We start from the raw sequence: 26,905 nt of genomic DNA on the forward strand, positions 1-26,905 counted from the left end.
TCTTAGAGCTGCATTGTCCAGGCTATGTGATGAAAGTGGCTTATGTCTGCACCATTTAGTATGGTGGGGACCTGCCATGTTGGGCTTTTGAAATACGGCTAATGTGACTAGGGAAATGAATTTTTAAATTTTATTTCATTTTAATTAATTTAAAGTGCCACTTGTGGTTGGTGACTGCTGTATTGTATAACAAAAGGTTTGATTTAGCTGAAGCATTAAAAGGCTCTAACTGATCTGATTGTACTTAGTAATCTTTTAAATTATCCAGCAAATTGATTTATTTCTCATTATGTATTACCCAACACATTGTACAGTTAGTATTGATTTTATTTTGATCTTAAAAGTTATTGGCTTATTGGTATAGTTAAAATTCAAATATATTCTTGGTGTGTGCATGTTTGTTTTGACTGAGATTCCTGTCCCATAGACATTTCCTTCTTACATGCATGTGATAAATCTAAACGTATTTAAATATTAGGTAAAAAATGTTTAATTTGCATTCTCTGTTACACTCTGTGTCTTCTTTCTTGGTACTTTAGGGGATACTCCATTTTATGCAGATTCACTTGTAGGAACGTACAGCAAAATTATGGATCATAAAAACTCACTATGTTTCCCTGAAGATGCAGAAATTTCTAAACATGCGAAGAATCTCATCTGTGCCTTCTTAACAGATAGGTAATATACATTAAGTTTCTTTATAGAGATTTCTTTGTAGAGAATCCTTTTAGCTTTTAGATTTGTAGAAGTGAAAGCTTACCAAACTGTTATATATACACATATAAAATCAGTCTTTTTATCCAACTTGCACTTAATTCTGGTTTAGCCTTTTCCTACTGCTTAGCCTGGAATTGGGTTACCGTTGTCATTTTGTATGTGCAGCCTGATGATAATCCAACTCTGATCTTAACCCTCATATCTAAAAAGAAAACTTGGTAAAATAATGCATCTGAGAGAAAAGAAAGTTCTGTATTTTTCACATTTTATCCTTCAAAATGATTGAGCCACATTGCTCTTGACTGTACAACATTTGAGAGAAGAACATTTTGTGCAGATAAATACTCAAAAGTTAATAATCTTAAAAACTGTGTTTGACTTTGCAGTGCCTCCTTCCCAGCCCCTTTTAATTTGCATTTGAATATGAGCAAGTCCATCCTGAAAATTCTATATTTCTTAAAATAGATGAACATTATTGTGAAACCTGCCTTAAAAAAAGAGAAGCCTGGAAAGCTCCTTGAAGTGTCTCCCTTGCCCTGTCTAGTCTTTTCTGCTTTCCCACTTTACGTTTGTGATAGGAGTCATCCTGTCAAAGGGCCAGCGCATACACGTTGGTGCTTCCACCTTGGACCAGACTTAACTCACTAGCTTTATGATTTTAGGGAAATTATTTTACTTTCTGGGGAAATAATTTTACTCATTCTAAATACGATGGGATCAGATTTAGGTGATAACTGAGGACATTTCTTGCTCTGTGATACTGTCTTCCTGAGCACGCCTTATTGTTTGTTTGCCAGTTGCTGTTACAAGCAGTACTATAGTGACCATTCTCATACATTTCTCTTTGAATACTTTTTGTAGGATGAAATCTTAAAGATGGATTTCTGGGCTATACATTTTAAAATTGACCTACTTGAGTTGCAAATTTGACCCCCAGAAATGTCACATGGGGTATATTTCCATTATTAAGAATTGTTTCCCTCATTTTTGTCAAACTAAGTACTATGAATTATTTATTTTTCCATACAAAGTGGAAAATTATGTTTTTCCTCATTATTTTAATCTTTTTCATTTATCAATCATTTGTAAAGTAAAACTTCATTAATTACATAATTAATGAACAATTCATGGTGATAAACTCAAAATAAATATTATGTAATGTTTGCTTTGAGGACTAGGTGGAGTTGATAGGAATGATTATAATTTGTGCTGAAAGGTAAAATATAAAACAGGATATATAACATGTGTTAATGAAAGGAGTACCGTTCATGAAAGACTAGCCTTAGTGATTTATGGTTGGTGGTAGTTGCAATCTAAAGAATGATTGTAGGTGGAGAAAAGATAGTTTGAAAAGAATTTAATGCCATCAGTGTGGCTAGGAGTACTTCCTTCTATAAACTTTACAGGTTTTCTTGTTTTTGTTAAACTTAGCTCCAGGGGCATAATTGCTTATTATTTCCACATAGTCTTCACTGAATACTCAAAAAGTCAAAGAATGAAATTATTAGCAACATTTCTCTTGTATTCAGATTGACAGTTTTAATATAAATGCAATACATATTTATATTTAACTTATATTTAATATATCCAGAGTGAATATGGATAGCTTCAAGCACAATATGTGAGTTCTTTTTAAGAAGGGGGGAGGATTTTTTAAATAACATTTTTATTATAGAGGTTTTAAAAAAATTCTTCTGTGCCAGAAGTTAGATCTCCATTCATTTTATGCCCTAAAATTGGTCATATGATTTTGGCACAGGCCAGTGACTTTTTTAATTGAAAACCTCCTGTACTTTCATTTGACGCAAAGTGCAAGTAGAAACATAATTTCTTTTCCATGACTTTCATTATTTAGAGAGATCACATGCTGTAAAATTAGATTGCTTATTTTTGAGCAGTATTTAAGCTGAAGCTTTTCAATTTTTTAAAACTCATTTCTAAACTTCATTGAGATAAGAGTATTTTTGTATTTTTATAATCTTACTCTTTATAATAGAATGTTTAACTGCATTATTTAGGGAGGTACGCCTTGGAAGAAATGGAGTAGAAGAAATCAAACAACATCCTTTCTTTAAGAATGATCAATGGAATTGGGATAACATAAGAGAGAGTAAGTCAATAAATTTAAATATTTTCATTTCATCACATTTTAAATCTCATAAATTGAATCCTCTTCTGACTTAAAAAGCATGTCTGCTACTCTTAATAGTAATTTTTAAATTGAGAGCTTGTATTTCAGTTCATTTTGAAGCTGTGTAACTAAATCTTATTTCAGTATCTTAGCAAACTAGTATGTCTTTATTTCCCAGTGCTTTTATGATAAACATTATAGGTTTCTTAATTTGCCAAGCTAAGTTTTATGGATCTCAATAATGTTCAGAATTGGGGAAATATAATTCTTTAATTCATATGTTTGAATTACTAAATCAATAATTAGTTGCTTATAGAGAGTACTCTCGTGAAGACTAGGGTAAGCATAGTAGTTCATTTAAACTACTAGGGTAAGCATAGTAGTTCATTTAAAATGAATTAATGTATGTTTACATTAATTCATTTTAAGAGTAAGAAATATTTCTTCTTAAAGATGTAGTAGAAAACTTCTGAAAACTAAAGAATGTATGTGCAAGTTATTGCTGTTTGGAAGTTTAAGACCTAGAATAATATCATACTGCCTTGCATAGATTAATTCATCTATGTTTAAAACCAATCTAATATAATGATAAAACACAGAATTTCAGTTCTTTGAAATGATAAAATAGTAAATCTGTCACTGAAATTTTCTATAGTAAATCGTGACAATATAGTATTGTTTGCTAATCAAATATCAATATATAATGTATTTAATATTTATGTAGTGTGCTAATATCAATATAACATTAATAATCTATAATAACTAATATAAACAGAACAGGGGTGGTTTCTGTCTTTTTAAATCATATATATTATCATTAAACAATGTGTTTCTTTTCTTTTAATAGCTGCAGCTCCTGTGGTACCTGAACTCAGCAGTGACATAGACAGCAGCAATTTTGATGACATTGAAGATGATAAAGGAGATGTAGAAACCTTCCCAATTCCTAAGGCTTTTGTGGGAAATCAGCTACCTTTTATAGGATTTACCTACTATAGAGAAAATTTGTATGTGATTTGTTTGTTATATTTTTATTGTTTCAACATCTAGCTGTAAAGAGTTGTCTTACTTCAGGACTCTGAATTATAGAAGATAAAGTGTTAATTTGTTTCAAACCGAGATTTTTTTCAAAGAATATTATATATAATATTCATTTACAAATGAATGTAAGGCAGTGTTGTTGTTTGAAGACCAAACACCTGCTTTTGAGGGAGTCTGTCAACTATTAAGGGACATAGGAGAATTATATAGTCATAATGAAGGGTAGAATGTGATATGAGCCTTAAGAAAGGTACCAAGAAGATCTGAGAATCATAATTCTTCTAATTTCAGAAGAAAAATAAAAGCCAGATCTCTTTGGGGCTAGTGTAGGGGGAATTCAGGTAAGACCTCAAGAAAGAGATAGCATTTTAACCAAGTCTAAAGATGAAAAAGGGTTTTGAGTAGCTGAGATGTAGGGAGGTTAGGTGAATGTGGTGGGGAGATGAATAGTGGAAGCAAAACTTTGGAATTTAAGCATACACTGGGAGCAGAGCAATATAGTCCAGTAGGTTTCAAACATGGTATATATCGCTGTATTATAACCATTTGGAGAATTTAATGGAACTGTTATTTTCTTGCCGGTAATACCTTCATCTAGTGCAGAGCCTGGCATAAGATCATTCAATAAATATTGCTCAACTGGAACGAGTGTTGGGTATAAGATTAGAAAATAGACTGGAGTTAGAGTGTGAGAGAAGCATAATGGAACAGATGATTGTTGTGTATTGTGCTAAGGGACTTTTTACTTTGACAGGAAGTGAAGAGCTGCTGAAAACTGTTAAGTAGTTAAATGAGGTGTTAAAGACGTTTGAGAAATTTTTGATACTTCCATGTTTGTAACGGTTGGGGTGATCAACTGTTACGGTTTGCCCGGGACCGAGAGGTTTCCAAGGATGTGCTATTGGACTTTCATGCTAAAATTAGGAAAATCAGTGCAAACCAAGATGAGTTGTTTATCCTGTTAAAGATAAGGTTCTGAAAACTGCTGTAATGCTGACAAAAGTGAAGACATCAGTACAGGAGAAATCCAGGCATGTTCATACACAGCAAGGAACAGCCCAGTTAAGAGAGAAACTGACAGTTAAATAGAAATGATGATTTATGTATTAAGACCAGGAGATCAGAGATGTTGTATTTGAAAAAGAGCAGAGATGTCTCCTTTCAGAATATTTCTAGAAAAGAAGAATAAAATAGGAACTCAAAATGAGGTGAAGAGGGGGAAAAATATGGTTCTGTTTAGTGACTCCAGTCTCAACAGTGTTAAAGACTAAAACATTGGCTTAAGAGTGAGAAGCAAGAAATAGCATTTTTACTTATTGAAAATGGTATAAACGTCAAGAGGGGGAAATAGTACTTCACTTAAAATATGTTGAAAGTGAAAAGAGAATTTAATTCTGAGGATAACTTGATATCAGAAAATGAGTTAAAATGGCATGCAAAAGAATTTCCTGCCTTTCCTTCTAGGTTACTAAGTGACTCTCCATCTTGTAAAGAAAATGACTCAATACAATCAAGGAAGAATGAAGTATGTGTAAATTTTTACTACTCTATTTTAATTCCATGTTCAAATACTTTAGTAATATCCATGTATTTTAAAAGTTCACTTGATGTTACTTTTATTTATTAAATTTATTTTTATTTATTTATTTTTTTGATGTTACTTTTAGATGGCATTCCTTGTTGCAATCCAGTTCAGTATAACACTGAAGTGATTCATTTATTTGATGAGTATTATGGTATGAGATCCAGTGGCTAGTAAAAAGATGAGTTACATGACTTTAGGCTTAGTTTCATTACAGAAGTGATAGAATATGTTTATAAACAGCTGTATTTCCTACCAGTTAGAAAATTTTGTAATCTTAGCACTATATATGAGTATAGATAGTAAGCTATAAGAATACAGAAATAGTGGATGGATTTAAATTTTGAGTATTTAGCAATGAATTGATATAAAGGATAATTTTATCAAGATGTTACAGTATTTTGTGACCTCCATACAAAGCTAAATCATGTAGACACATAAATGAGGATGCTAAATATTTTTCTCTTCAAAACTTATAAAAACTAAAAAATTGAGTAATTTTGATATAATTTGTGTTTTAGGAATTTAACAAAGCATAGCAAGCATTTTAATTTTTTGTTTTTGTTTTGTTTTAAATAGGAGAGTCAAGAGGTATGTTGATGTCAAATATGTTGAAAAACAGGAAAATCTCATCACTCTAGCGATGTTTTGATATAACCATATTCTACCTAGTATTTGGAGTACTACACCTACCCAAGAGAGAAGTTCCCAACCTTTTTTCTGCCAAGTATTCTTTTCATTATTGCTCCTATGGATCTGTTGTTCAAAATATATATTATGTACTTTTCTTGGTTTTGTTTGTTAAGGATGTGTAACTAGCAGCAAGAATTTTTTATTAACATGTGATAACTAATCAACATGTGATCAAGTTATACCAATGTAGTAACAGCCAAAAGCTGTTGAATTTGATGAATTCATTGGCCTATATTTCCTTACTAGGGAAATATACAGTTTTTCTTAAGATACATGAAATATTTAAGAAATCATGGAGAACCTAATCACTAGAAAAAATAGTGGAAAAAACATTGTCCATGGAATCTAATAGGTCTTTGAGGGCACTGCCACTTATTAGCTGGCTGTCTTGGCCCAATTGTTCACCTTTTTTGGATTTCTGTTTTTTTTATTGAAAAAATGTACTACTACCCATCTTTTTATGGCTTTTGTTAGGATTAATGACACAATAAATGTAAAGTGCATACCATTATACCTAAAATACATAAGTAACTCAAAAAGTTAAACCCTTTAGAAAGGCAGTAATGCTCCCCAATAGATTATTTAGTACTTTCTATAATTTTAGTTTTTTTAAAGACTGATAAATTTGGCCTATAAGAAGATTTAAAGAATGGCAAGATGACTTGTAATTACTTAGCCATCATTAATTCAAAAGAGTTATTGATGATAAAACTTCACAGTATTGTGCCTGGCACAGTATAGGAAATTATAAAGAGGTTGTGTGTGTGTGTGCGCGCCTTTTTTTGAGGTAAAATTGATCAGTTCAGTCGCACAGTCGTGTCCGACTCTTTGTGACCCCATGAACCGAAGCATACCAGGCTTCCCTGTCCAGTACCAACTCCTGGAGCTTGCTCAAACTCATGTCCATCAAGTTGGTGATGCCATCTCATCCTCTGTCATCCCCTTCTCCTCCTGCCTTCAGTCTTTCCCAGCATCAGGGTCTTTTCCAATGAGTTAGCTCTTCGCATCAGGTGGCCAAAGGATTGGAGTTTGAGCTTCAGCATCAGTCCTTCCAATGAACACCCAGGACTGATCTCCTTTAGGATGGACTGGTTGGATCTCCTTGCAGTCCAAGGGACTCTCAAGAGTCTTTCTTCTCCAACACCACAGTTCAAAAACATCAATTCTTCGGCACTTAGCTTTCTTTATAGTCCAACTCTCACATCCATACATGACTACTGGAAAAACCATAGCTTTGACTACACTAACCTTTGTTGGCAAAGTAATGTCTCTGCTTTTTACTATGCTGTCTAGGGTGGTCATAGCTTTTCTTCCAAGGAGCAAGCATCTTTTAATTTCATAGCTACAGTCACCATCTGCAGTGATTTTGGAGCCCAAGAAAATTAAGTCTGTCACTGTTTCCCCAATATCTGCCATGAAGTGATGGGACCGGATGCCATGATCTTAGTTTTTTGAATGTTGAGTTTTAAGCCAACTTTTTCACTCTTCTCTTTCACTTTCATCAAGAAGCTCTTTAGTTTCTTTTCACTTTCTGCCATTAGGATGATATCATCTGCATATCTGAGGTTAATGATATTTCTCTTGGAAATCTTGATTCCAGCTTGTGCTTCATCCAGCCTGGCATTTCACATGGTATACTCTGTATATAAGTAAAATAAGCAGAGTGACAGTATACAGCCTTGACATACTTCTTTCCCTATTTGGAACCAGTCCATTGTTCCAAGTCCAGTCCTAACTATTGCTTCTTGACCTGCATACAGATTTCTCAGGAGGCAGGTCAGGTGGTCTGGTATTCCCATCTCTTTAAGACTTTTCTACAAACAAACTGACTGATCCACACAGTCAAAGGCTTTGGCGAAGTCAATAAAGCAGAAGTAGATATTTTCCTGGAACTCTCTTGCTTTTTCGGTGATCCAACAGATGTTGGCAATTTGATCTCTGGTTCCTCTGCCTTTTTTAAATCCAGCTTGAACATCTGGAAGTTCCTGGTTCATGTACTGTTCAAGCCTGGCTTGGAGAATTTTGAGCATTACTTTGCTAGCGTGTGAGATGAGTGCAGTGTGCAGTAGTTTGAACCTTCTTTGGTATTGCCTTTCTTTGGGATTGGAATGAAAACGGACCTTTTCCAGTCCTGTGGCCACTGCTGAATTTCCCAAATTTGCTGACGTATTGAGTGCAGTGCTTTCACAGCATCATCTTTTAGGGTTTGAAATAGCCTAACTGAAATTCCATCACCTCCACTAGCTTTGTTTGTAGTGATGCTTCTTAAGGCCCACTTGACTTCACATTCCAGGATGTCTGTCTGGCTCTAGGTGAATGATCACACCATCATGGTTATCTGGGTCATGAAGATCTTTTTTGTACAGTTCTTCTGAGTATTCTTGCCGCCTCTTCTTAATCTCTTCTGCTTCTCTTAAGTCTGTACCATTTCTGTCCTTTATTGTGCCCATCTTTGCATGAAATGTTCCCTTGGAATCTCTACTTTTCTTGAAGAGATCTCGTCTTTCCCATTCTGTTGTTTTCCTCTGTTTGTTTGCATTGATCACTTAGGAAGGCTTTCTTGTCTCTCCTTGCTCTTCTTTGGAAGTCTACATTCAGATGGATATATCTTTCCTTTTCTCCTTTGCCTTTCACTTTTGATACTGATATGTAACATTTTGAAATTGATATGTAACATTATATGTTTCAAGTATACAACATGATGATTTTACTTCTGTGCTCATTGCAAAGTGATCATTAATAGTGTAATAATCAACCATCACCACACACTTGACCCCATTCACTCATTTCATCTACCCCAGCCTCCTTTCCTTTGGTAATGACCAGTCTGTTCTGTCTTTTGAGTTTGTTTTTGTTTTGTTTATTTTTTCCCTTTTTTCAGTTTGTTTCCATATGAGTGATACCATATGATTTTTGTCTTTCACTTTCTGACTTGCATTCTAATACCCTCAAGTTTCATCCATGTTGCAAATAGCTAGATTTCACTCCCCCCGCCCTATTTTTTAAATGGCTGAGTTGTTCCCAGTCTATATATATATAGCACATCTTATTCATCCACTTATCTTCCAGTGGATACTTAGGTTGTTTCTATATCTTGGGTGCATATATCTTTTTGAATTAGTGTTTTCATATTCTTCAGATAAAAACCCATACGTGGAATAGCTGGATTATATGGTAATTCTGTCCTTAACTTTTGAAGAATCTTTGTATTGTTTTCCGTACTGGCCTCACCAGTTTACATTCCCATCAACAGTGCATGAAGGTTCCCTTTTCTCTACATGCTCTCCAGTATTTGATATTTTTGTCTTTTTGATGATAGCCCTTCTAACAGGTGTAAGGTGATACTTCATTGTGATTTTCATTCATTTCCCTAATAATTAATGATGTTGAACGTATTTTCTTAGATCTGTTGGCTATCTGCATGCTTTCTTTGGGAAAATTGAAAGAAATTTTATTCTTATTTCTAAGAGAAGTAATATATTTTTGAGCATATTCAGTCAAATATTCCAAATATTTGTTTCAGATGTAGACCTTTTATCTGTATCTCTTTAGCACAAATGGTAACAATATTTTCATATAAATCTACAAAAGAAAAGTGGAGGATATCAATTTTTTAAAAATTTATTTATAATGAATAAGAAACTTGCTATGATAGAAGAATTCTGCGAAGATTGGAGCTTCTCATTCTTATGTTTACATAATGTGTTCATATATACACATATGCTGTGATATAAAGCAAGAGATGGAGGATTTTTTCTGTCAGTAAAAATCAACATTAAGAAGGTACAAATGCTGTACCTATATTAAAGTCAAAAGAAAGCAGAAGAAAATGATCATTGTTTTCTTTAAGCCTCTTGCCTTTTAAATGTGATCACACTTTATAATTATAGTTTTTAATTTTCTGACAGATTCAGAAAAAACTGTACACATTAGAAGAACACCTTAGCACTGAGATTCAAGCCAAAGAGGAACTAGAACAGAAGTGCAAGTATGTTCTGTGGATTATTAAATGTTATATTTTAAAATGTAAATTTAAACATTTTACTAAAAAGAGCTACAAAGTAATTCTATGATTATTTTACAATTTATGGTAAATGTCTTTATTGTAAGAATTATTTTATTTACTGTTGCCTTTGAAATTCTTCAGATCTGTTAATACTCGCTTAGAGAAAGTGGCAAAGGAGTTAGAAGAAGAGGTAAAGTTTCTCTATGCTTTTATTTACATTTTTGTTCATAAAAAGTTTTGATGCCTGACTTACCTATAGAGTTCACGCAGTACCATATTAATACAAATCTTGTTATATAGTAAAATATATGTTGTAGCATAGATGAGGACTGAGACTATAGAGTAAACCGTGATAATAGGCTTCATTTTGTTATGTGTAGATGAATTAATTTAGTATGTGTAGATATTTCAAGGAAAAATAATTTCAGTCATATTAATGACATGGCTTAAAAATAGAAATTGACAATTTTTTTATTATTCAGACCTGTATTTATATTAAGTAAAGGTGTTCAAGGGTGATGAAATGTTACAGAAATTTTGGCTTACAATAGTAAACAAAATACTTATGTTCTTGATTATTTAAGAATGATATGCTATTTTTAAAATATGGAAACCATTTGTAATTTTAACAAAATGGCTTTTGTTAGTTATTAGCTTTTTTAAAGGTCTCTTCTGTTTGATGTAACTGAAGTATATTTTATTTTCATTTGATTTTTATACATAATTTCCTTTGATAATAACTTCAAGCATTATTTCAGATTACCTTAAGGAAAAATGTGGAATCAACATTAAGACAATTAGAAAGAGAAAAAGCACTTCTTCAGCACAAAAATGCAGAATATCAGCGGAAAGCTGAACATGAAGCAGACAAAAAGCGAAATTTGGAGAATGATGGTTTGTAGTTTAGAATACTAAATACTTACTAAGAATAAAAGTTTGTATGTGTGTGTTGTGTTGAAGCTTACTACTTAAATGCTTTTTATCATAGTTAACAGTTTAAAAGATCAGCTTGAAGATTTGAAAAAAAGAAATCAGAACTCTCAGATATCCACTGAGAAAGTGAATCAACTCCAGAGACAAGTAGGTTGATCCCAATTTATTTACAATAAGGATTTTGAATTTATTTATGACTGTTAGCATTTCTTTTAAATGGTAGTGTTACAAAAGGGAAATCATTAAAAAGATATTTTTAGAGTTTTGCTTATTTTAAATAGTTTACAATGGGGTAATAAATTATTTTCATCATATATAGCTGTGTTTATTTGTTTGTTTTTTGTTTGGTTTTGAATGGAATAACAGCTGGATGAAACCAATGCTTTGCTGCGAACAGAATCTGATACTGCAGCCCGGTTAAGGAAAACACAGGCAGAAAGTTCAAAACAGATTCAGCAACTGGAATCTAACAATAGAGATCTACAAGACAAAAATTGCCTGCTGGAGACCGCCAAGTTAAAACTTGAAAAGGAATTTATCAATCTTCAGTCAGTTCTAGAATCTGAAAGGAGGGACCGAACCCATGGATCAGAGATTATTAATGATTTACAAGGTATTAAAGTAAAGTGGAGATTGCACTTAAGTTCATCTTAAAGATCTGTGATTTAGAGATAACCTTAGATAGTGGATAATGTGCTGGAGTAGTAGGTGTATGGATATACTACTCTGAGGTTCTATAAAGTTAGGGTGTTAGATACAGTTATAAAATTATATGAATGAAGGATTTACTTTCAAATCGTATGAAGTATTTTAAGTAACAAGCCACTTCTGAAAGCAGTAGATTGGATTCCAGTTGAATTAACTCTGAAGCACTATACCAACAATTATAAAATTTCTGCTCATAAATAACAGTTTTAAGGTATGAGGTGAATTCTGAATTTTTTACTCTAAATTTAATTTGTATTATATATGAATTTATTGTTTTTTAAAATGTTGCAATTTTAGGTAGAATATCTTGCCTAGAAGAAGATGTCAAGAATGGTAAAATCTTATTAGCAAAAGTAGAGCTGGAGAAGAGACAACTACAGGAGAGATTTACTGATTTGGAAAAGGTAAAACATGTTAAGTTTTATATTTGTGTAAGAAGATGGCTGTAGAGTTTTGAGTTGAAAAACTTATTCTAAAATAAGGAAAATTAGTAACTGAGATATTTCCAGCACTCATGTACTTTCTTATATTGTTACGTACATTGAGGATATATACTTTAAGGCTTACCATAACACCACACAAGCAGCCCTTAGCATGTCAGTTGCTTATGAAGGGAGGACTCTCCTAGGGTGTGTTATAACGATGCTTCTCCCTAGATATCCCAGGAAAACTCAAATTATTATGTACATTATATTTTCAAAATGGTGTAAAGTTATCATGATTTTTCATGTAGAAGTTTACCAAAAAGTGCTATAACCAGGGATAATTTATAAGCTCTATGTAGATAATATTTTGTTTTCATTCATTTAAGTATTTAGTGTATCGTATGTGGTAGAAATATCAGGATGCAGTTCTTGCCCTTAACAACCTCACATCTAGTAGGTAATTTCTAAAGTAAAGTACACAGATAATTCTAATGCAGTGTGGTGGACTGCAAGGAGATGCAACCAGTCCATTCTAAAGGAGATCAGTCCTGGGTATTCATTGGAAGGACTGATGCTGAAGCTGAAACTCCAATACTTTGGCCATCTGATGTGAAGAGTTGACTCATTGGAAAAGACTCTGATGCTGGGAGGGATTGGGGGCAGGAGGAGAAGGGGATGAAAGAGGATGAGATGGCTGGATGGCATCACCGACTTGATGGACATGAGTCTGAGTGAATTCCAGGAGTTGGTGATGGACAGGGAGGCCTGGTGTGCTGTGATTCATGGGGTCGCAAAGAGTCGGACACGACTGAGCGACTGAACTGAACTGACTGAAGTAGAATGATAGAGGTATGGGCAGGGTATCTTGGGTACACAGAATGAATCCCTAATCTGACAAGGCAGCGTTGGTCGACAAAGTAAAGGTGCATTATGATCTGGGGAGGACATCATGAGGGAAGGCACAGAGGATAGAAAATAAAAAAGTCATAGTTTAGAAATAAAGAGTAAAGGTCAAGAAATTTTAATCTTTTAAGGGAAAGACAGTGAATATTTTAAAATTTGCAGGCCATATGGTCTCTACTTCAGTAAAGGGAATGGGCATGGCTATGATCTAATGAAATTTTACAAAAACAGACATCAGGCTAAAATTGGCCATGCAAAATGTTGAATACTCTATTAAGAAACTTAGTTGCTCTAAGAAATGGACTAACTACTGAAGGGCTTTTAAGTTGGGTGATTTTATTAGTGATTCATTTAAGATATGTTATTATGTACCATGTGAAAACTAGGTTTGAGGAAGATTAATAGGTAGGTAGATTAATCAGAGGCTTTTTCAGATAAAGTAACTCAGATAATGGAGACTTAACTAGTACAGTAGTTCAAAGGATGGAAAATAGGAATCTGAGAAATATTTGAAGGAGGAGTATTTGGGAACACTTAGTAATTGATGAAATGTAGCATGTGAATAGTATTTAAGAGTGAGTTTTGAGTTCCTAGTTTGTGACAAAAATCTATAGTGGTGCCTTTAATTAATAAAGAATAAAGGAGAAATAGAGGAGACAATGATAAATCCATTTTAGTCTTGAGGTGCTGGTGAGACAACCAAATTAGGTTGTCTACAGAGAAGCTATGGTAGTAGCAGCTAGAAATATTTGATCATCATTGATATTGAAGTAGCTCAAACTGTGCAAATGAAAGAACCCATCTGGAAGGAGATTGCTTAGACCTATGGTTTTTCAAAGCAGAGTAAACTACTTTGTTGATAGATTGTGTAGTTTGAAAAAAATTATTTTCCTTATTGAAAAAAAAGGTCTGTATTTATGATATAAACTATAGGAAACAAAGAATTAGAAAATCTTTTGAGGATATATAGAAAATTAATTTCTATTAATGGTTCTCAACTTAAAACATGTTTTCCATGTGGAAAATAAAGATGAGTAGTAGAGGATCCTGAGTTTTGTTTCCCCCCGCCCCGCCCAAAGATCTAGCAAAGGAAAATGTTCAGTTCAGTTCAGTCGCTCTGTCGTGTCCGACTCTTTGTGACCCCCATGAATTGCAGCACGCCAGGCCTCCCTTTCCATCACCAACTCCTGGAGTTCACTCAGACTCACGTCCATCGAGTCGGTGATGCCATCCAGCCATCTCATCCTCGGTCATCCCCTTCTCCTCCTGCCCCCAATCCCTCCCAGCATCAGTCTTTTCCAATGAGTCAACTCTTCGCATGAGGTGGCCAAAATACTGGAGTTTCAGCTTTAGCATCATTCCTTCCAAAGAAATCCCAGGGTTGATCTCCTTCAGAATGGACTGGTTGGATCTCCTTGCAGTCCAAGGGACTCTCAAGAATCTTCTCCAACACCACAGTTCAAAAGCATCAATTCTTCGGCGCTCAGCCTTCTTCACAGTCCAACTCTTGACATCCATACATGACCACAGAAAAAACCATAGCCTTGACTAGACGGACCTTAGTCGGCAAAGTAATAGGTATGGTTTAAAAGTTTGAGAAATAATACAGAGGAGGAAAAGCATTATGGTTTAAAAGTTTGAGAAATAATACAGAGGAGGAAAAGCATTATGGCTAAAGAATGCTACCTACAGAGAACACCCAATATTTAAGAGGTGGCTGGGAGAAAACTTCACACACAGCAGAAAATGGTAGGAGAAGGGTAGGAAAGGCAAATGAGGTCAAGTATATCAAGGAAATAGTTTCAAGGGCAACAGTGAGTTCAAATGAAAAATGATTGAAAGGGGTGTTGAATTTGATAATTGAGGTATCATACATTCATCACTTTATTGAGTTCAAGTAATCACAGTGAAGATCTTGAAACAGTAGTGGAGATACGGGAGATAAGTACATTGGGAAGCAAACAGGTGGAATAGCACATAGGGTACTTTTACAAGAAGTCTGAAGATTGGAGGGAACATGTTAAACATTGTTAGTAAACCTGTAAAGAAATTTTTGAAATTGTGAGCCAGTCTGCTTGGTTGATGGCTGCCGTTTAAATCTTTAATAGGAAAAGAACAACATGGAAATAGATATGACATACCAACTAAAAGTTATACAGCAAAGTTTAGAACAAGAAGAAACTGAACATAAGGCTACAAAAGCACGGCTTGCAGATAAAAACAAAATTTATGAATCCATTGAAGAAGCCAAATCAGAAGCCATGAAAGGTATGCATTTTCATAAGAGGATTTTCAGCAATATTTTACAGAATTGATTCTGTATTCAATTCTGATTTTGGAAAATATTTTTAAAAACTATTAGGAAAGCTTTACATATATATATTTACGTGTATATATATATATATATTTTTTTTTTTTCTTTAAGGCCATGACCATTTCTAGGATAGTAAGGCTCAAATGCAAAATTGCTCAACCACATTTTTAGATCAGAGAGAAGTGAATATTTCAGTGGTATCAATAGTGGCAGGCATATAGAGTGTGTAGTTCTAGATTCAGGGGATATGCTCTTTTTATAATTAGTTTGACATTTCACCAGCTCATGTTACAAAATTCTTTCCTAAAGTTTGTATAAGTTGATTGAGTATTTTGAAATCTGGCATGATGAAGATACTAGCTATATTTGGTCAGAGCCACACAAAGCTAATAAGTGTAGGGTAAGATAACAAAGTTGACTTTTCCACAAACCAAGCCTGTTATCTTGGAATTGTCTTTTAGGTTATATCTTGTTTTCCAAACTGACTGTTTATATATGATGGATTTGAAGTTCCAAAAGAAATCAATAAAGTATTCTTGTCAAAGATTTGTAAAACTCTTAAACAGAAATTTCATTTCATATTAAGCCATAACATTTATTAATAACTTCGCAAAAAAACAGCCTTTTAATTATTGAGTGTAGTTAAAATTGGAGAGTTTTTTTTGGTCAAAAGCAGGTTAGTTTAAGACATTGATTTAAGATGATAAAAGATGAAATGAGTGCTATATTTAGAAATACCTAGTAAGAAGAAAGTTAGTGGGAGAAGACAAGAGTTGCATTTCTTTTGAGATCATAATTTAGGTGCTATAAATGCAAACATTTTTCACATTTGTAACACACATGTAATTACCACCCAAGACAAGATAGAGAATCTATATTTTCCTCATCTCAGTGAGTTCACTCATGCCTCTTTCTGTTCTCTAGACCCACATTCCAGTGATTAGTTTTTTAAATGAGTACATTTGTTTATAAGTTGTTCTCAGAACTGTTGAAGATGAACCAATTTAGCGTAGTAACAACTGTCTTTTTTTCAAATTTCTTTTTACGACTCTAACATACAGATGACTTTCATATTTTGCATGATTGCACACAACTTAAATTTTGTAGATGGTACTCAAATATGGTATAAAACCTTTGGTCTTTCTACTGCATGTCATTGCTTCCTTTGAGTAAGAGTATGGCTTACCAGTGAATTACTAGCTATGTGATCTTGTCTAGTTACTTACCCTTTTATGCCTAGTTTCCTGTAAAGGGACAGTTCCTATATTTGGTTGTGAAAAACAGGTGCATTGATACATGAAAAGTGCCTAGAAATGCTAGCTGTTTTTAGTAATATATAAAAAATGTTTCATTTTTCTACACTTTTGAAGCTAATTCATTGAAAACTGAAAGTTCATAACGTTTAAATTTTACCTAATATAACTTTGCATTAAGTGATAAAAGCAGAATTATTTTGCTTTCCTTAAAATGAATATAATATTACAGAGTGTGGTAGATTTTTACACCCTGCAAATATAACACTTAATTTTTAAGCATGAAATTGTTAATATTTCAGTTGTGTTAAGAGGAGTAATGAAAATGTTAAATTGGAAATTAAAAAAATTTTTGAGGCAACATCATTTATTGCAATTTTTATTAGCACTGTGTCATGTATTTAATACGCCTTTTTTTGTTTGGTTCATGATTATGTCTATTTTTGTGACAATAGAAATGGAGAAAAAGCTCTTGGAGGAAAGAACTTTAAAACAGAAAGTAGAAAACTTGTTGCTGGAGGCTGAGAAAAGATGCTCTATATTAGACTGTGACCTCAAACAGTCACAGCAGAAAATAAATGAACTCCTCAAACAGAAAGATGTGCTAAATGAGGATGTAAGTGTACAGCTTACTGTATAATGACCTATTTAATTAATTAATAATAAACTAGGTTTATTTGTAGAGGTTCAATGATGGTTTTACAATTAAAAATTTTTTCTTGTAAAATAATATTCTGTACTTTAAAAATTGTACCAGATTTGGGTGATATACTAAATTAATCATAATTAAAATTTCTTTGAAGACTATATTTTATTTAAAAAATATATTATTATGGAAAATCCAAAAAAATACTATGAGATGAATTAACTGTTTAAGGGGGAAAAGTCTGTTTTATGTCATTATATTTACTGCCAGCTTCATTGATGGAAAAATCAAAATAATTTGCTTACATACCAATAACACTGTTTTTTAGGTTAGAAACTTGACATTAAAAATAGAACAGGAAACTCAGAAGCGCTGCCTTACACAAAATGACTTGAAGATGCAAACACAGCAAGTTAACACACTAAAAATGTCAGAAAAGCAGTTAAAGCAAGAGAATAATCATCTCCTAGAAATGAAAATGAGCTTGGAAAAACAGAATGCTGAACTTCGAAAGTAAGTTAATTGTTTGAGACAAAGACTTACTAATATGCAGAGCTATCTCCATGTAAATTATCTTAATTTTTACTTATCTGGGAATTTTCTTCTGACTCCTTTGTTTTCTTGAACACATTTTTCTCTTCTTTCTGTTTAAATGATGTGTTGAGTGCCACTGTTGTCATTCAAAAAGATTTTATTTGCTTCCCCAACAATTTTTACTCCTGCCACATTATGATACAATGGTATATTGTTTGTGTTGGAGAAGAAAAGGTCTAGGGTTTGCACTCCACGCTCTTAAGATTCCTCCTGAGGACTGTTTGACTGTTAAGCAAACACCATATAAATTTTTAAATCATTTTTTAGGATATACTCTTATGCTATATCTCTGAGTCAGAAAGGTCCCCTAGAGTAGGAAATGGCAACCCAGTCCAGTATTCTTGCCTAGAGAATTCTATGGACAGAGGAGCCTGGTGGGCTACAATCTATGGGGGTCACAAAGAGTCAGACATGACTGAGCAACACACTTTCTCTAGTGCTATATTTAATTTACTTAGAAAACATTGTTAAAATACTTTAAAGTATATAGTAAACATACTGTTAAAAATTGCCCCATTTAGTCATTAGTAGTATGATTAGTACTGATCAAAGATTCTAGGAAATACCACTTCCATTAAACATGAACCTGACATAAAAAGGAAAGACAGAATAGGAAGGAGCTCTTGAAGGTTAAAAATTATTGCCAATGTAAATTTATTAGAAAAGTTTGAAGAAAAATTTTTTTTAATTTCACAAAATATAGAACAAGAAGAAATGACATAGAATATATGAGAGAAAAGCTAAGACACACACCAGCTTATTCTAAGAGCTCTAGCACCAGACAAGGAATTCCAGAGAATCTTAGGGAAGGAAGTTACTAAAGAAGTAATAGAAAAGAATTTCTCATAGCTGGAAAAGAAGTCTTTATAGCGAAAAGACCAGCAAAGATACTTGAGAAGACTCACATTTAGACATGTTCTTACGAAATCTCAAAAATAAAAGAGAATGGAATTGTTGCAGTTCTTATCTCCAGCTGGGGAGGTTGTGGTTTGTGGTTGATGCAATAGGAAATGAATGGAGGCTTGATAATGTCACTTAGACCAGTGATACAACTGTGTTAGGGGTTGGGGAGAGGTTAGGGGTGGTAAGAGCTAAATTCTCACATATGGCAGCAGGGAATTGGTAAATAATTAAAACGTATGTCAAGGAATAAGCTGAGATGTGGTGGGAACCACAAAATAATAATAAAAGGAAATGAAACAAAGTGATTTCTTCTAGGGAAATAGGATTGTCATGTGGATGGTTATGGATAAGGAGACTGACATTTCATAATTTTTTTCTGTGCTAGTCTACTATCTAACTGTAACCATGTGCATGTTATATAATTACTTTCTGAAAAATAGCTTTTATTAAATACCTAATAAGTGTTGGGTTTTAAAAGTTACATATAATGAACAGTAGCTCTTCAAAAAGATCATGATATTAATATTACACTGGAGTTTGCTGCACGTGAGCCTAGCTAGTATGATTTAAAATTTTTAAAACTCGCTCTTTCATATGTTATTAGCATCTTTCACATCTTTGGCTCAGAGAAATAAGAATCATACTTTTTAAAATAATACACTGATTAATAATAAAATACAGAATTAACACAGTGAAGTGACATCTGGTGATAATTTCCTATTGAAGGACCAGTGAGTAAACAAAGTGATCAGATTATATTAAATTAAAATAAGGATGAAAGTTCTCTAAATAATATTAAATTGAAATTGAAGTGGTGTGATTAAATCAATTAATCTCTCTGAGTTTTTCTTGCTTTAAACACTTTTATTTATGGATTTATTTGGCCATTCAGCCTGTGGGATCTTAGTTTCCTGACGAGGAATAGAACCTATGCCCCCTGTAGTGGAGGTGCGGAGTCTTAATCACTGAACTGCCAGGGAAGTCCACCTATATACATTTTTTAAATATCCAACTGGTAGTAAAATATTTTCTCATTTTAAAATATTTAGATCTATATTAAAGGATAAAGAGAAAACAAATATAAGGTCTCCTTTATGAACAGTATGAAAAGGCAAAAAGATAGGACACTGAAAGATGAACTCCCCAGGTCGGTAGGTGCCCAATATGCTACTGGAGATCAGTGGAGAAATAACTCCAGAAAGAATGATGGGATGGAGCCAAAGCAAAAACACCACCCAGTTGTGAATGGGACTGGTGATGGAAGCAGGGTTTGATGCTATAGAGAGCATTATTGAATAGGAACCTGGAATATTAGGTCCATGAATCAAGGCAAATTGGAAGTGGTCAAACAGGAGATGGCAAGAGTGAACATAGACATTCTGGGAATCAGCAAACTAAAATGGACTGGAATGGGTGAATTTAACTCAGATGACCATTATATCTACTACTGGGGGCAGGAATCCCTCAGAAGAAATGGAGTAGCCATCATAGTCAACAAAAGAGTCCAAAATGCAGTACTTGGATGCAGTCTCAAAAATGACAGAATGATCTCTGTTTGTTTCCAAGGCAAACTATTCAATATCACAGTAATCCAAGCCTATGCCCCGACCAGTAACACTGAAGAAGCTGAAGTTGAACAGTTCTATGAAGACCTACAAGACCTTCTAGAACTAACACCCAAAAAAGATGTCCTTTTCATTATAGGGGACTGGAATGCAAAAGTAGGAAGTCAGGAAACACCTGGGGTAACAGGCAAATTTGGCCTTGGGGTACAGAATGAAGCAGGGCAAAGGCTAAAAGAGTTCTGCCAAGAGAACACACTGGTCATAGCAAACACCCTCTTCCAACAACACAAGAGAAGACTCTACACATGGACATCAACAGATGGTCAACACCGAAGTCCGATTGATTATATTCTTTGCAGCCAAAGATGGAGAAGCTCTATACAGTCAACAAAAACAAGACTGGGAGCTGACTGTGGCTCAGATCATGAATTCCTTATTGTCAAATTCAGACTAAAATTGAAGAAAGTAGAGAAAACCACTAGACCATTCAGGTATGACCTAAATCAAATCCCGTATGACTATACAGTGGAAGTGAGAAATAGATTTAAGGAATTAGATCTGATAGAGTGCCTGATGAACTATGCATGGAGGTTTGTAACATTGTACAGGAGACAGGAATCAAGACCATACCCAAGAAAAGCAAAATGGCTGTCTGAGGAGGCCTTATAAATATCTGTGAAAAGAAGGGAAAGTGAAGTCGCTCAGTCGTGTCCGACTCTTTGTGACCCCATGGTCTGTAGCCTACCAGGCTCCTCTGTCCATGGGATTTTCCAGGCAGTAGTACTAGAGTGGATTGCCATTTCCTTCTCCAGGGAATCTTCCCGATCCAGGGATTGAAACCGGGTCTCCTGCATTGTAGATAGACGCTTTACTGTCTGAGCCACCAGGGAAGTCACCGTAAAGAAGGGAAGTGAAAAGCAAAGGAGAAAAGGAAAGCTATACCCATTTGAATGCAGAGTTCCAAAGAATAGCAGCGAGATAAGAAAGCCTTCCTCAGTGACCAGTGCAAAGAAATAGAGGGAAACAATAGAATGGGAAAGACTAGAGATCTCTTCAAGAAAATTACAGATACCAAGAGGACATTGCATGCAAAGATGGGCTCAATAAAGGACAGAAATGGTAGGGACCTAACAGAAGTAAAAGATATTTAGAAGAGGTGGCACGAATACACAGAACAACTATACAAAAAAGATCTTTAAGACCCAGATAATCATGGTGGTGTGATCACTAAACTAGAGCCAGACATCCTGGAATGTGAAGTCAAGTGGGCCTTAGGAAGCATCACTATGAACAAAGCTAATGTAGGTGATGGAATTCCAGTTGAGCTATTTCAAATCCTGAAAGATGATGCTGTGAAAATGCTGCACTCAATATGCCAGCAAATTTGGAAAACTCAGCAGTGGCCTCAGGACTGGAAAAGGTCAGTTTTCATTCCAATCCTAAAGAAAGGCAATGCCAAAGAATGCTCAAACTATTGCACAATTGTAGTCATCTCACACACTAGTAATGTAATGCTTAAAATTCTCCAAGCCAGGCTTCAGCAATACATGAACTGTGAACTTCCAGATGTTCAAGCTGGTTTTAGAAAAGGCAGAGGAACCAGAGATCAAATTGCCAACATCTGCTGGATCATGGAAAAAGCAAGAGAGTTCCAGAAAAACATCTATTTCTGCTTTATTGACTATGCCAAAGCCTTTGACTGTGTGGATCACAAACTGTGGAAAATTCTTCAAGAGATGGGAATACCAGACCACCTGACCTGCCTCTTGAGAAACCTATATGCAGGTCAGGAAGCAACAGTTAGAACTAGACATGGAACAACAGACTGGTTCCAAATAGGAAAAGGAGTGCATCAAGGCTGTATATTGTCACCCTGCTTATTTAACTTATATGCAGAGTACATCATGAGAAACACTGGGCTGGAGGAAACACAAGCTGGAATCAAGATTGCCAGGAGAAATATCAATAACCTCAGATATGCAGATGACACCACCCTCATGGCAGAAAGTGAAGAACTAAAGAGCCTCTTGATGAAAGTGAAAGAAGAGAGTGAAAAAGTTGGCTTAAAGCTCAACATTCAGAAAACGGAGATCATGGCATCTGGTCCCATCAGTTCATGGGAAATAGATGGGGAAACAGTGGAAACAGTGGCTGACTTTATTTTTCTGGGCTCCAAAATCACTGCAGATGGTGATTGCAACCATGAAATTAAAAGATGCTTTTCCTTTGAAGGAAAGTTATGACCAACCTAGACAGCATAGAAAAAAGCAGAGATATTACTTTGCCAACAAAGGTCAATCTAGTCAAGGGTGTGGTTTTTCCTGTGGTCATGTATGGATGTGAGACGTGGAGTGTGAAGAAAGCTAAGTGCTGAAGAATTGATGCTTTTGAACTGTGGTGTTGGAGAAGACTCTTGAGAGTCCCTTGGACTGCAAGGAGATCCAACCAGTCCATTGTAAAGGCGATCAGTCCTAGGTGTTCGTTGGAAGGACTGATGTTGAGGCTGAAACTCCAATGCTTTGGCCACCTCATTCGAAGAGCTGACTCAATTGAAAAGACCCTGATGCTGGGAAAGATTCAGGGCAGGAGGAGAAGGGGACGACAGAGGATGAGATGGTTAGATGGCATCACTGACTCGATGGACATGGTTTTGGGTGGACTCCGGGAGTTGGTGATGGACCGAGAGGCCTGGGATGCTTCAGTTCATGGGGTTGCAAAGAGTCAGACATGACTGAGCGACTGAACTATACTGAACTTACAAATACAGACATGGTTAAATCTCTCCAGAGGTAATATATCTTAATAGTCTTAATATATCCTTCCATACCTTTTTCTGTGCCTGTACCTGTACATGTGTACTATATTTATAGGGTTGAGTTTTGTAGAATTTTGTTTGTTTTTTTTGTTTTTTAATTGTATCATGTGTTGTTCTCCAACTTGTTTTCTTTCTTCTTAGCTTTGACTTGAAATAACTATTATATATATATATGATTTTGTTTTTTTGACAAGCCTAGAATTTTATTTCAGCCCAACATCTTAAAAGTGTTACTAGGTTTTTTTTTTTACTTAACGTTTCTCTTTATTGAGGATTAAGATATATATAGAAAAAGTATACAAATGATAAATGTAGAACTCTGAATTTTTACAAAGTGTTCAAATCTGTGCAGTTACCATTTTGTTGTTGTTTGCTAAGTCGTGTCCAACTCTTTTGCAACCCATGGACTGTAGCCCACCAGGCTCCTTGTCCATGGGATTTTCCAAGCAAGAATAACTGGAATGGGTTGCCATTTCGTTCTCCAGGAGATCTTCCCAAGCCAGGAATCGAACTCGTGTTTCCTGCATTACTGGTGGATTCTTTACCAATGAGCCACCAGAAATCTGTGAAGTTACTGTTTACATTTAGATATAAAAACCTGTACTCTTAACCTCCCTGCAGGGCCCCTCCCAGTCATTTCTACACTCATTCTAAGATAATCGATTTTCAGGTGCTCTTTAACTGTACTACGTGGTTGGCATAAATGGCTGATCACGATGCATGTCTGCGAATATAATTCAGTGTTATTAGTTTAATATAGCACTATTTGGTCTCTGAATCCCTTATACTCAAAAAAATTATCGAGGGCCCCAAAGAGTTTTTGTTTATGTGAATTTTATCTAATGTTGTTTATTGTGTTAGAAATGGAAACTGAGAAAATTTAAAAATTCAGGAGCATACATGCACACGTTTCATTAGCTGTTGGAATAATAAAATCCTCATATGTCATGCAGCCTCATGAAAGTGTCTATACATGGAAAGAATTAAAGCTTTAAAAATATCCCTGATTCTTAGTATTATGAAAATAATTTTACCTTGTGGATTTTCTGGAAAGGTCTTAGGTACTCCCAGAGGTTTCCTAGACCACATTTCAAGAGTTGCTGGCTTAATATGTGTCTAACCAATGTCCCCACAGAGAACGTCAAGATGCAGATGGACAAATGAAAGAGCTCCAGGATCAGCTTGAAGCAGAGCAGTATTTCTCAGTAAGTCTAGACATGTTACTTTGAAAAGTATTGTATTTGTAGAATTATTAAAAAATTTTTTGGCTGAGAAACCAGGAGACTGATTCTTTAAATTCTTATAGCAAATTTCAGAGAGAATTTTGTTGAATGTTTTGTACCACACATCTGCAAAAAGGAATACCGGGGCAAGAGACTGTAGATAGTCTAACAGAAATCCATTATCATTTCAAAAAAAAGTAGTTCTAAGTACATACCCACACCATATGAAGTTCATTTTAAAAAGCATTGATTTTTGAGGAAGAATATATTTTTATAATGAAAGTAATAAGATTGTCATTGTAACATTTGCCCTTTTTGGAGTTTTAAAATATGAAATAGTAACTGTCACCTCTGTTTCATTGATTATTAAGCCAGCAAAATTTTCTTGAATAAATTGATAATATTTTTCTTTGCCTCTTCATCTTACCAATATGACATTTAGTGAGAAATTTCACTAGGATATCCAGTTGAAAATCACACTTGTAAATTATTAGCTGAAGTTTTATTAGTTAATTGGGTTGATTACCAGAAAATAGAAAAGCTCATTGAACTATCACTTTGCTCATGGGCTCAACATTACTCAGTTTTATGAGCCTATTACGTTGTGATCAGCTGAACTTTTTGTCTGGATAGCTTTTGAATATTTATAACAATGATGATACATGTTTCTATTCTGTTTTGCTATTTAGACCCTCTATAAAACACAGGTTAGGGAACTTAAGGAAGAATGTGAAGAAAAGACCAAACTTTGTAAAGAATTACAGCAGAAGAAGCAGGAATTACAGGATGAAAGGTAAGGATAAGATCCTTGTCTCTGTTCATAGACATGTACCCTACTCCTCGAAAGTACCTGGTGTGTGTGTGTTAGTCACTTAGTCATGCCCAACTCTTTGCAACCCCATTGATTGTAGCCTTCCAGGTTCCTCTGGCCAAGGAATTCTCCAGGCAAGAATACTGGAGTGGGTTGCCATTCCCTTCTCCAGAGGATCTTCCCGATCCGAACCCAGGTCTCCTGTATTGGCTGGCTGATTCTTTACTATCTGAACCACCAGGGAACTCTAGGTAAAATTTGTTGATGAAGTTAATAAAAAGCAGAAGATATTAAGAAGAGGTGGCAAGAATACACAGAAGAACTACACATAAAAGATCTTCATGACCCAGATAAGCACTATGGTATGATCACTCAACTAGAGCCAGACATCCTGGAATGCAAAATCAAGTGGGCCTTAGGGAGCATCACTGTGAACAAAGCTAGGGGAGGTGATGAAATTCCAGCTGAGCTTTTTCAGACCCTAAAAGATGATGCTTTAAGTGCTGCACTCCATATGCCAGCAAATTTGGAAAACTCAGCAGTGGTCACAGGACTGGAAAAGGTCAGTTTTCATTCCAATCCCAAAGGCAATGCCAAAGAATGTTCAAACTACCGCACAATTGCACTCATCTCACACGCTAGCAAAGTAATGCTCAAAATTCTCCACGCCAGGCTTCAGCAGTACGTGGTGAACTTCTAGATGTTCAAGCTGGATTTAGAAAAGGCAGAGGAACCAGAGATCAAATTGCCAACATCCACTGCGTCATCAAAAATGCCAGAGAGTTCCAGAAAAACATCTATTTCTGGAACATCTATTTCTAAACATTTATTGACTATGTCAAAGCCTTTGACTGTGTGGATCACACAGTCAGTTTGTGGGAAATTCTTAAAGAAATGGTAATACCAGACCACCTTATCTGCCTCCTGAAAAACCCGTATGAAGGTTAAGCAGCAGCAGTTAGAACCGGATATGGAACAACAGAGTGGTTCCAAATCAGAAAAGGAGTATGTCAAGGCTGTATATTGTCACCCTGCTTATTTAACTTATGTGCAGAGTACATCATGAGAAACGCTGGACTGGAGAAAGCACAAGCTGGAATCAAGATTGCCGGGAGAAATATCAGTTACCTCAGATATGCAGATGACACCACCCTTATGGCAGAAAGTGAAGAAGAACTAAAGAGCCTCTTGATGAAAGTGAAAGAGGAGAGTGAAAAAGTTGGCTTAAAGCTCAACATTCAGAAAACTAAGATCATGGGATCCGGTCCCATCACTTCATGGCAAATAGATGGGGAAAAAATGGAAACAGTGACAGACTTTATTGTTTGGAGCTCCAAAATCACTGCAGATGGTGACTGCAGCCATGAAATTTAAAAGCACTTGCTCCTTGGAAGGAAAGCTATGACAAACCTAGACAGCATATTAAAAAGCAGAGACATTACTTTGCCAACAGAGGTCCATCTAGTCAAGGCTGTGGGTTTTCCACTAGTCATGTATGGATGTGAGAGTTGGACTATAAAGAAAGCTGAGCGCAGAAGTGAGGCTTTTGAACTGTGGTGTCGTAGGAGACTCTTGAGGGTCCCTTGGACTGCAGGGAGATCCAAGCAGTCAATCCTCAAGGAAATCAGTCCTGAATATTCAT

At 35.0% G+C, this 26,905-nt stretch overlaps 1 protein-coding gene across 7 annotated transcripts in view; it reads left to right on the plus strand.

Annotated features, from left to right (window-relative positions):
- ROCK2 (Rho associated coiled-coil containing protein kinase 2) overlaps window positions 1-26,905 on the plus strand; it is a 133,133-nt gene that overhangs the window by 83,227 nt on the left and 23,001 nt on the right. For all 7 annotated transcript variants that reach the window (XM_040224900.1, XM_040224901.1, XM_040224902.1 and 4 more), the window contains exons 7-22: window positions 540-678; window positions 2,736-2,827; window positions 3,696-3,855; window positions 5,354-5,414; window positions 6,051-6,062; window positions 10,073-10,152; window positions 10,312-10,360; window positions 10,929-11,064; window positions 11,159-11,250; window positions 11,470-11,716; window positions 12,109-12,215; window positions 15,248-15,407; window positions 17,162-17,322; window positions 17,681-17,865; window positions 24,365-24,434; window positions 25,142-25,245. In XM_040224900.1, coding sequence (XP_040080834.1) covers window positions 540-678; window positions 2,736-2,827; window positions 3,696-3,855; window positions 5,354-5,414; window positions 6,051-6,062; window positions 10,073-10,152; window positions 10,312-10,360; window positions 10,929-11,064; window positions 11,159-11,250; window positions 11,470-11,716; window positions 12,109-12,215; window positions 15,248-15,407; window positions 17,162-17,322; window positions 17,681-17,865; window positions 24,365-24,434; window positions 25,142-25,245 — 1,855 coding nt within the window. The remainder of the gene's footprint in view (window positions 1-539; window positions 679-2,735; window positions 2,828-3,695; window positions 3,856-5,353; window positions 5,415-6,050; window positions 6,063-10,072; window positions 10,153-10,311; window positions 10,361-10,928; window positions 11,065-11,158; window positions 11,251-11,469; window positions 11,717-12,108; window positions 12,216-15,247; window positions 15,408-17,161; window positions 17,323-17,680; window positions 17,866-24,364; window positions 24,435-25,141; window positions 25,246-26,905) is intronic.

The sequence above is a fragment of the Oryx dammah genome, unplaced genomic scaffold, assembly GCF_014754425.2.
Source record: "Oryx dammah isolate SB20612 unplaced genomic scaffold, SCBI_Odam_1.1 HiC_scaffold_25, whole genome shotgun sequence".
NCBI lineage: Eukaryota > Metazoa > Chordata > Mammalia > Artiodactyla > Bovidae > Oryx > Oryx dammah.